The sequence below is a fragment of the Asparagus officinalis genome, chromosome 1 (genome assembly GCF_001876935.1).
Source record: "Asparagus officinalis chromosome 1, Aspof.V1, whole genome shotgun sequence".
NCBI lineage: Eukaryota > Viridiplantae > Streptophyta > Magnoliopsida > Asparagales > Asparagaceae > Asparagus > Asparagus officinalis.
Window position 1 is genome coordinate 90,010,083 of NC_033794.1, and position 11,683 is coordinate 90,021,765.

General features: G+C 36.3%; 1 protein-coding gene across 1 annotated transcript in view; it reads left to right on the top strand.

Annotated features, from left to right (window-relative positions):
- LOC109827668 (histone deacetylase 19) overlaps positions 1-9,871 on the top strand; it is an 11,306-nt gene extending 1,435 nt beyond the window's left edge. Inside the window, exons 3-8 of the mRNA XM_020394680.1 lie at positions 2,206-2,646; positions 3,527-3,757; positions 4,922-4,995; positions 5,072-5,135; positions 9,322-9,396; positions 9,491-9,871. Coding sequence (XP_020250269.1) covers positions 2,206-2,646; positions 3,527-3,757; positions 4,922-4,995; positions 5,072-5,135; positions 9,322-9,396; positions 9,491-9,601 — 996 coding nt within the window. The 3' untranslated portion in view covers positions 9,602-9,871. The remainder of the gene's footprint in view (positions 1-2,205; positions 2,647-3,526; positions 3,758-4,921; positions 4,996-5,071; positions 5,136-9,321; positions 9,397-9,490) is intronic.

Here is an 11,683-nt window from a genome sequence, read left to right on the forward strand (position 1 = left end):
CCCCCCCCCCCCCCCCTTCTTTTTCATTTATGTTATAAGTAAGCACTTATCACCTCTAAAGTCATCTACTAGCATAAAGCCCCTTAGGAGTTAACCGTCTGCTCACTGGTGTTAACTTTTCTATCCAGCTTAACTGCATGTGATATGCATGTGGTTTGATCAAAGTTAATTTCCCTAATTAACCATGCTTTCTAATTAATAATAGAGACATCAACAGACCCCTCTTCTTCCAGCCTTCCCTCTCTTTTTTCCAAACAAAATTGAGCTTTATTCCCTCGCTATTCAACTCCTGAACAGCCCAGTCCTCATTGCATCATCGTTCCTTCTCTATTAAATTTCCCTCTTTATTCAACTACTGAAAACTTGCAACTTTTTGTCTATATTACTTGTATTTGCAGGAGTCCATTATTGAGCTGGCAATTCTATAAATTTATTTGAAAATTTTAGACAACCTATGCAGTCATTATGGTAGTTCAAAATCAGACCTTGCATCATTAACATTTGTATCTTAAAATGAATTTGTACAAAACCGAAGCATGAGTTAAAATTGCAATTGAACATCTGTATCATCTTGCAAACTATAAGAGACAGCATATAATTTGTACAAAACGATGCATCATCATAAAATTGTAGATGAACTGCATAACCAGTGTATTAGTCCAAAATCCAAGCTTTGCATGATCATAAACATTGGTATCATCATAAAATTGCAAATGAACTGAATAGTTATTATATTGGTCCAAAACCAAGGCTTTGCATGATCATAAACATCTGTATCTTCAAAATGACAAATTACTACTGAAAAGGTCATAGCCAATTTCATTATCAATTACATAATTGAGCTTCAAAACTTAGAAAGAAATGGACTATAAATAGATGTGAATTTCTTCTCAAAGTGTATTAATTGAAAAGAAAAGGTGGTTTCTACAGATTGGCCCTAGTTTAAAGGTGGTTTCTATGAAAAAAACCCCTATTTTCAGAGATAAATGTTGAAATATGTTAAGAAATGTCATTTATGCACAAGCGAACTAATGTCATGCTAGAATATGTTAGTTGACTTCAGGATGAAATCCGCAATTGTACAAGACCCCAGATAGAATCAAGTTTGCCATAGTAAGCCAAAAGAATAAAATTCGGGTTAAATTTTGGGGATCTCAATATAAAACCATAATCAACAAGCATTTTAATAGTGGAAGAGTTTAAAGACTAAAGGAATTTCAAAACCTTACTTACTGCACCTTATATTAGCAGATTTAAGGTATGCTCAAAGCTTTCTCGCAGGCTTATGCCATCCTTATCTCTAACGAAGAAAATGATCTGTGATGAGAAATTTCACGAGTGCCAAAAGCTTGTCCTTTGATCAGCGACTGATGGGTTTGTTAGTGCGAAGAGCGAAGGAGGAAAAAAAACTCAGGTGGTTTTTCACTTGGAGAAGGGACAGAAGAGAAGAAAAAAACTGGTGGTTTGTTTCTTGAGGAGACAGGGTTGTTTAGGGAACTTAAAAGTTTGATTAAGTCACATATATATCACGTGCATTTAATCTGAATGAAAAGTTAACACCATTAACTAGAGGGTTAACACGAAGGGACTTTGTTCTAGTAAAGGACTTTAGGGATGATAAGTGCTACTCATGTTGTAGATGAGGGGGGTTTTGTGCAATTTACTGTATGAAAAAAGTGTTCACAGTGGGGCTTCTAAATGGGCAGTCTAAAATCACATCTTGAACTATCACAATCGATGATCCCATCCCGCTTATTGTGATCTTAGTGGCTTAGATTGGCTGTCCATAAAAATGTGCAATTAAGAAATTTCGTCCATTAAGCGGAGTCTTACTTGTTGTAATATAAAAAATATTCATGTTATAATGTATCTTTCCTGGTTAAAGGGATTACGCTCAAAACATTTTGCTGCATTAGCATACTAATATATCTGTTGCATTCTTAATGAATTTGGGCAAAGGTAGACTTTATTGTACTTAGGATGTGTTTTAATCTTGATTATTTTTCAGTGTATATGTGAACTTGACCTAGTTTATTGCACTTCATAATTAATATTTTGCTATTTATATTTGTAAGTTCTTGCTTGTTCTGTTTCCAATACTTAGTAATCTAATGAAATATGTCAGTATATTCTGACTTTTTATACTTTTGTTATTCCTCACCATTAAATTAGACAATATGCATTTATCTTTCTATCTTTTGGCAGCGTGTTCTATATGTTGACATTGATATCCACCATGGAGACGGTGTTGAGGAGGCCTTCTACACAACTGACAGAGTAATGACAGTTTCATTTCACAAATTTGGAGATTATTTTCCTGGGACAGGAGATATTCGGGACGTTGGACACGGAAATGGAAAATACTACTCTCTGAATGTTCCCCTAGATGATGGCATCGATGACGAGAGCTATCATTCTCTATTTAAACCTATCATGGGTAAAGTGATGGAAGTTTTCAGGCCTGGTGCTGTGGTCCTTCAATGTGGTGCAGACTCTTTATCTGGTGATCGGCTGGGTTGTTTTAACCTTTCCATTAGAGGACATGCAGAGTGTGTGAAGTATATGAGATCTTTTAATGTACCACTTTTACTACTAGGTGGAGGCGGATATACAATCCGGAATGTTGCTCGTTGCTGGTGCTATGAGGTACTACCTGACTACCAAATCTGTTCCTTATCTCGATTACTGTAGTGTACCTTGTTATTTAATCATAAGACAAATGAGTTCCTTGCAGATTATTTTGACTGGTAAGATCATTGTTCTCAGAAAAAACATCATATATGATATGTTGTTTTTAATCTTAAAAGGTCTAGTTCTTATTGTGATCACTGTTATCATCAACTTTCTTGTGGTTGGCTACATGAATACTACTATCCCATCAGTTCTGTTAAGGGCTATCTCCTCCATTAAGTTAATCTTTATCGCATCCTTTTTTACGGTTTTTTAACCATGTTTTCTTAGGCTTACCTCTAGTCCTTTCTCCCTTAATAATAATCTTATTACTGCTCCTAATTGGTGCATTTAATGGCCTACTTTGCACATGATCAGAATATCTCATATGATTCTCTCTCATTTTATACTTAATAGGAGCAACCTCCAAATTCACACGAATATACTCATCCCTATTCCTTAGTTTATATTGACTCGCCCATCATAACATTCACTTTTCTACTAGACTCAATTTTTTTGACATGTTTTTTGAATCGTCCAACATTCTAATCCATAAAACATTGTGGTTCTTATAATTGTCCTAAGTAATTTTTCCTTAAGAGGATAAGTTGAACCTATTCTTAAATAAGGACATACTATTTGCTAATTAGTCGTTCCTATGTTTTAACGACCAAACCTTTGAGCTTTATACTTATATAAAAGAAAGAAATACAAATATTCTTCTCTTCATTTTTTCACTGATTCCCTGTTTGGCTTGGTTTCTGAGCAGTACTACCGCATTTGCCTGAATTTTACATTTTATCTTTCTTTTGTTTCTGTGGAGTTGATGTATTTCTTTTTCTTTTGATTTGAGCAGACAGGAGTTGCTCTTGGTGTTGAGGTTGAAGACAAAATGCCTCCACATGAGTATTATGAGTATTTTGGTCCAGATTACACACTTCATGTTGCACCAAGTAACATGGAGAACAAAAATACACGCCAAGTTCTGGAGGATATAAGGGCAAAACTTTTAGACAATCTCTCCCAACTTCGACATGCGCCGAGTGTCCAGTTTCAAGAACGACCTCCTGATACTGAGTTTGCTGAGGTATTTATTCTATTAAAATCATTGTTTTAAATATCCCCTATATAGCTGATATATCCTTTTACAAGATATGTTGCAAAACAATGTGGTCTAAATATCCTTTATTGCTTTTTGTCAGTTTTGGGCAGTGTATCCTCGACATGGTCGATATATCGGCTGATATGTTAACCTATATATCCTTTTATACGGCTTGTTGCAAAAATATAGTTATGTGAAATGTCTTTCATGTTTTTTTTAGCAATTCTAGCCCTATAAAATTTCTAGCAAAAATCTGTTAGGTTCTTTTCCCTATATAAGTTTTGCATTTTAGTTTTTGTAGATTTCATTGAGTATGTTAAGATTACATGCTAGGACATATACTCTATATGCATATCATCCGATACGGTACTTCAATATTTACTACATATCCCCGATATTTTTCTGATATCCACAATCTAATATGAATTTTGGCCGTCTGGTATTTCTCTTATATCTGATATTTAAAACCTTGGTTAAAACAATCACTTGCAAATACATCACCCTTTATTTTTGAATCAAATGTAGTTATTCAGTTTGTTCACGCCATAATTGTAGCCATCTTACTACTTTCAGTTACCATCATTCATCCGTGTCATTTTAGCACTGTGCGTTTATTGGTTTTACCTGAGTTTCTGTTTGAGATAAAGGCAAACAACATGATTATAGCAGTTTCAAGTAACTTTTATTTGGTACCGTCATATACCTGGGTAACAATCTCTTTAGTTTTATAATTTTAACAAGAGCTTCACTTTTTTATTAAAGGCATGCAGTAAAAGTACTAGACTTACCTGAAAGTAGAAGTCCAGACATGACAGTTTAACAAAAATTAAAAAAAAGTTCATTCATTTATTATTATTTTTTAATGTAAATTTCTTTGACAGATGACTTTTTAATTATATATTTCAGTGACATAGGCTTGTGCCTTATACCAGTAAGTGCCTTCTTAGCAAAAGGGATCCTGAGCGTTGCTAAAAAAATTCCTAAACAAGCAGAGACCCTTTAGTTTCTAGTTATGGGATTAATTTTTGGCATAAAGAGAAGCATGCATTGATTTTTTTATTTATTTTCAGGCTGAGAAATGAGAAATGTTTATCTTGTTGAAAATTTCAAGTTAACGCTTAGGTAATTACTTATGTCTTTAATTACCAGCCTGATGAAGATCTAGAGGATCCAGATGAAAGACATGATTCCGATTCTGATATGGAAGAGGATTATCCTAAGAGGTACTTTTTTTCTTGCTTCTATGTCCCTCTTTTACCAGTTATGTGCCTGTTTCTGACAGATCAGGTTTCCTTACAGCTGCAGGCCTACTGCTAACAGCATTCAGAATGTAAGAATAAAGAGGGAAAATCTTGAAAAAGAGGTAAAATATCAGTTTTTTTTTTATTGTTTACCAATGTCCCTACATTTTTGAATTAGGGTATGAAGATGGTTCTGACAATATCTTTCATGATACTCAGTTGTTTCGAGATGCCAAAAAGCATTTCATCTGTTTCATATTTCTTAGATTTCTTAAATGCTACTTCGCGATCTGGTGAATCTCGACCATCAAATGACGGATAATAACTGAGTTAAGTTATTAACCTATTTTTCCGTTTAAATTTCACCAGATATGTATGATCTATCTATAAAAATTATGATCATCGGCAGTACAATATTCCACCTCCTTTTCATCATAAATAAATCTTAATGCCAATGCTTTCCATCCTTCTTGGTCTATGTTGCCTGGTGCTTCTAATTTGAAGCTGTACCCGTACCCAACACGTACCTATGCCCAAATTCCTTGGACACTCCTTGCATATATCCATACATTTATCCGGGCATGTACTCAATTATACAACACATGTTTTAATTTAAAACACTTGTCATACATTTTTTGGACATATGTCCTACACTCACATCCACTTCTTGAAACTCATTGGACACATGCCAGGTTTTGAATTATGATCTTGAAGGGTCATTTGGATGTACAGTTCAAAAACTAGTGATTTTCCAATTTATAATCCATATAATAAAAGAAACATAAAAATGTTATATGGATTTTAGTTCTCATCCTTCTTCTTATATAAATTATTAAATCCAATACATAATATGTGTATAAATATATTTATGTAGCCGTGTCCCCATACCCTACCTTTTATAAATTTGCGGTGTCCCGTACCTATACCAGTACCCATACCCTTATCCCTACCATACCACATAGTTCTTGCTGTATGAAAAGTCATTTTCTGGAGTTATGAACTGTCATAATATTCAGCGGGCCTTTGAATGATATATAGCTTCTTATTCACGTTTTTTGTGTGAAGGAATATAAAACTGAGATGTAGATTATTCTTGGTGTCAAGCGGCTGCCATGTCAGACAAACTAGGAAAGTTTGTTTAACTTGAAGCAATAATTACCTGGCATTAGTAATTAACTCCTGTAAATAATAGCTCAATATGATTGACCCGATCAATTATAACGCAGATTAGCCTAGGTGCAAAGACCTGTGGTCAGGATGGGTTAGTTAAGATTGAGGTTTTAAGATGGTCGAGTTAGATCCTGAACTTAACCCGACCCAGCCCAATTCAAATAATAACTGCATTGAACTGACCTGGTATTTTCTTAAACCAATCTATGTTCAACCAGGCCTGTGTTCCATGTCAGTTAGGTTAACTTTGTGTGTAAGATGTTGCTTCAGTTAGACCATCTACTCAACCCAGTGCACCCCATGCTAGCTCATCAACAAATTAATCAGTGAATATATTGCATGTAAAATCTATGAACCCAAGTGCTTGGGCGCAAACCTATCTGTTTCAATCTCACGTTAAATTCTCTGGATTCATCTACACCTGTGGCCAGGTGAGTAGGGTTTAAGATTTAGGTTGAGGCTATAAGACGTTCCTCAGGTTAGACCTTGTAATAAACCCAATGCAACCTATGCAAGTTGCACCCTAGTTTTTTTTGTTGCCAAAAGTTAGTCCATGGATCTGTCGTCCTGTGAAATTTAAATCTGTAATCCGAGTGCTTAGATATGAACTTGTTCATTTATGTCTCACGTTAAATTCTCTGGTCACCCTCTTTTTTCAACTCAGTGATATGATAATTTTGATGCAATCTGCATGAACACTTATAAAATTCTCTTGCTCTTGGTTTCACCATCACATTGCATGCTTCAGAAATCTCATTTCATGGAATGTATGTTAGTATAAAATTATAACCCTCAACCCTCATTACAGCTTTGGTGTTTTTGTGTAATGGTCTTTAAGATAGTACCCAAGTTTTTTTGCACGGAAGTTTGTGCATGAGTTGGTTGATGTTCTCTTAAGATGTTATCTTACTCCATGTATGTTAGAGTATAAAATACTACAGCTTCGGAGTTTGTGTAATGGTCTTTAAGATAGTACCAGAGTTTTTACAGCAACCTTAGTTTGCTTCTCACCAGTATTTGACAACTGAACTTCATCTGTTACAACTTCACATAACAAGTTTGGGAAATGGTTCAACAACCTGACAGAAGGCTGCTGGTATTCCTTTCTCAAGCCTTGAGCTTGAGAACTTAAAACTCCAAAAGGATAACTCGCTGTTGAAGCAGCTGTCAAAAGAGAAAAATAAACTTAGAAATGATTCATCTGTGGAGCAAGTGCAAAAGCAATGAAAGTAACTGGTGTGTTAGCTAAAGATGGTATTGAACTTGTTATGTGAAGTTGCAATAGATGAAGTTGTCATTGAACGGTGAGAAGCAAGTTGAGACTGCTGCAGAAGCTATGATACCATCTTGGATTCTTAGACACAGCCTTGAGCTTGAGAACTTAAAACTCCAAAAGGATAACTCGCTGTTGAAGCAGCTGTCAAAAGAGAAAAATAAACTTAGAAATGATTCATCTGTGGAGCAAGTGCAAAAGCAATGAAAGTAACTGGTGTGTTAGCTAAAGATGGTATTGAACTTGTTATGTGAAGTTGCAATAGATGAAGTTGTCATTGAACGGTGAGAAGCAAGTTGAGACTGCTGCAGAAGCTATGATACCATCTTGGATTCTTAGACACCCTGCCACAACACCAAAACTCCGAAGTTGTTGTGGGGTTATAATTTTATACTCTAACAATGTAATAGTTAGATAAGATTGCCATATCAAGTTCTGTACAATTGTATACCATCAAGTAATCATCCTCTGCTGCTAGGAATCTGTGTCATGTCCTGGGAGAGTAATCCAACATGGATGTGAGCCAGAAAGGTGTATAATAATTCCCATAAGCTCAGGAAGTAGAACTAACCATAGCTAGAAACTTTGAGGGAGGAATTATAGAAAAAAAATCATAGTTAACTTGGCGGGAGCAATTTCAAAATGGGTGACCTTGCATCAGGTTCCTGCTTAAACATTACAAATGGTATTAATGCTTAAAGCCGGATGAATGTGTGCGAAATTAATTGCTGCATAGTGCAAACTGAATGGGGCATGAAGCAAATTATCGTATATCACAGGAATATGCTGGGGTTAGCCTCTTACTTCCGTAGGAGGAACCTCTACACTGTTAGGGTCATATTTAGAATCTCACATCTCCTATTGTAAGTGTTAACATGACGAGGATGTTAGAACTGAAGATTAGTTATGATCTTTATTTCATAGTTCTATTTGTAAAGCTGAATTTAAGATTAGCTAGTCGGGTAAAGTTTTGAAGAGTATTAGATCGAGTTGTTATTTTTGTAGTTACGTGTCAAAAATAACCATGATTAGTCATCATTATGCATGTGCAGTATGTGGCCATGGGGCTTCACAGCATATATCTGGCACTGTTGGTTTGTTTTCTAACTTAAAAAGAATGGGAAAATAGTGACTGTCATTACCACAGAAGCAGCCTACCTAAAATTGGAAAGTAAGTAGATAAAAGGGGGAAACTTTTGCTTACAGGGAAAAAAATTTCTGTGATATAGCTTCTGATCTTGCTGGAACTTGCTTCTGTTGACTGCAGAAGGCAGAGGAATTATAGGTGGAGATGGGCAATGTATATCATTTTGGCAACTTATTTATCTTCCTATTAACTAGAATTATCGCGAGTCATGTGTTCTAGCCTGTAATGTGTTTTTTCCCCCTGATTTGTACTTTGAGATGAATATGAAGGGGAAAAAATAAAAAATAAATTCATCCCAATATGATAATATAAATGGAAATAATTATTAACAAGCATCAAATAGCATGTGAGTTGTGAGAAGTGTAAAATTGTGTCTTTAAGTTATGACTTATGAATAAAATTAAGGACATAAAATGTTGTAGCAAGCATGCAGGAAAATATCCTGACATCATACTTTGGCTTCCTTCATCATCATATATTCTCCATTTCCCGGATTTATTGTTAGGTTTATGGCTGGGTTCAGTTTGTTGAAACTATAGAAAGATAATTTCATTCTTTTAGAGCATGTTCACCGTTAATAATGCATCTAACTTGTGAAATGGACATTGTTGATGGATTTTTATTCAGAAACATCATACTGTTTCTCCTTTAGACATTGAAAGCTCATTCCAGTTAGTTTATTGTAATGGATTCTATTTCTATTTTTTCTACTGTCTAGGAAATTCATAAAGCGACTCCAGAGCACGTCAAAGGCACAGAGCCGATGAATGAGGACTCCTGTTTCACTTTCAAGGTGACTGTTGAAAGGCTTTATATATGAAGAATGATCATAGAAATAAATGAGAGAGATGTTTTAACTTCTATTGTTTTCGTTATTGCACATGCAGCCCTCAGATGTAGGTCCTATGTCAGTTGATGAACCAAGCAATGTAAAGGTTGAACAAGATAGCCAGAACAAGTTGCCTGATGGTCCTGTTGCAATGCACCAAAAGCCATAATCCTGCATCGAATTATCTATGCACTTGTTTTGTTAGTGGCCGGCAAGTCTGCGTTTCACTTCTCATTCTTCATCCGTTGTAAATGTAATGTTTTTATAAATTTTTGATTATTAAGTGTAGGATTGCTGTAACAAGGGTAACTAATTGTAATATTTTGTTTGTATCATCAGCTCATCACATTAAAACCTGCTCGGAACTATGATCTGAAAGTAGTGTTAATACTTTGCCAAGGACAAATTTCTAAAAAAATGTTCTTATTTCAGCAGAAGATATCAAGGTTAACATCTCACTGAAGATAAAGAGGGCTTATTGTATATGTGAATGGCGTAGAAAATCCAATGAGCGAGATCAATGCAAGAGTATGCACGGCTAAACAGCAATCGATTGCTGTTTTGATGTGCAGCGTATGCAGCTGATCAAGGTGTGTGGTGTTGTCGCTGTTGCATTGCCTTGAGCTGTCTACTAATTTGGGCTCGGTGAACACCCTTTGTTTTTTTTTTTCTTCTTCCTGGGAGAGCTCTTTGAGAGAATCCATGTTGTCTTGGAATCTCACTTTGCCTGCTTAGGTTGCAGATGCGAATGAACTGATGTGGGGATATGACTCTAGTTTCTTGTTGGGTTATGATGATATTTTATAATTGCTATCTCCTCAAGCGATGCAAAGTTTCACGCTTCAAAATCGAGCAGTAGCATGTTATTCGCAAAGCAAAACGTCCAATTGCTATCTCCATCTATCCTACATTTCCTTAAGCAAGATATTATGAAGTTAATGCCTGAGATCGACTCGGAGAAAAGCCAACTTTTTTTTTGCGATGCAATTGTATGTCTGGAGCTTCCAATATTGCACCAATTAAAGGCCCAGTAGGCGCCAAGAACAAACTCTGGGAAAAATTCTACTCGCTCTACAACATTCGTTTTTGGCTGACCGCTTTCACCTCAGAAATTTAATCGGTTTCTGTCAGTATCGCTGATACTCCAATGCTAGTCCACAGAAATCTGTCCATCACGGACAAAATGATGAACAATGTAATTGACAGAACGTGCGTTTTTCACATCTATAGAATTAATTGTAATGTTGTTGAACTTAGGCGTCGGGAAACTATACCGTGTTTGACAAAGTCAATCATTACAGCGCTGAGGCTGTTTTACATTTAGGATTAGAACCTATAAAAGGTCCCCTCGTCGTCCTTAATTTTCCTTCACGTTGGCTTCTTTTTCTCTAGTTATTTCCTTCATAGCCTCATCCGCCGAATACGAAAAAAAAAAGGGGCCGCATATTGGAAGACTGGGAGTTGACGTGAAAGAATTTTGTCGAACGCGTTGCTGGAGCGTTTGGCTTCCAAAGTGTTTTTTGTTGTTGTGTTTTTTTAGAAAAACACATTGGTGTTGTGTTTTTTCTCCTAAAGTGTTTGAAAACACCATTGTAAAAGTTTTATATTGACAATATAATTGATCAAAGGCATAATTCTTACGCAACTGCAATCTTCAACCAAATCAATCAATATCTACAATCATATTTTAGAAGAATTCAACTTCAAAAAAACAAATAAAAATAAAAATAAAATAAATAAAACCAAATTACCAAGTGCAATTCAATGCGCAGCTAGCAACGATGGATTGACACCAACATTGACCGCCTTCCCAACATCCACCGTCATCACCTGAGAGCCAATAGGCCGAGGACGACGACGAGATCATCCCGAAACCGCCGAAGATTCCGCTGCACCTGACTCTCTGCACCTGACTCTCTCCTTGATTCTCTGCTTGTTGTCGTGATCGAGCTGCTGGCGATGATGAACCACCGTCTTGCTGTTGGATTCGCGGTGAGATTCGACTCTTCACAGGGTGCAGTCGTCGAATTTGGTGGAGATCCGCTCCAAGAAGTCGTCGGAGAAGCTCTTACTCCCGCAGTCGACGGATCTCGACTTAGCGACCTTCCGACTGAAGGAGGATGACGACACGTGGCTCCCCGATCCGGGGCTCTCCGCCTCCGATTCTAGGGTTTTGGTGTCACGCTTCTCCTCGTCCTGCTTCAGATCTCAAAAAGGAGGATGACGAGGCGACAAAGGCTCCGACGAGGCT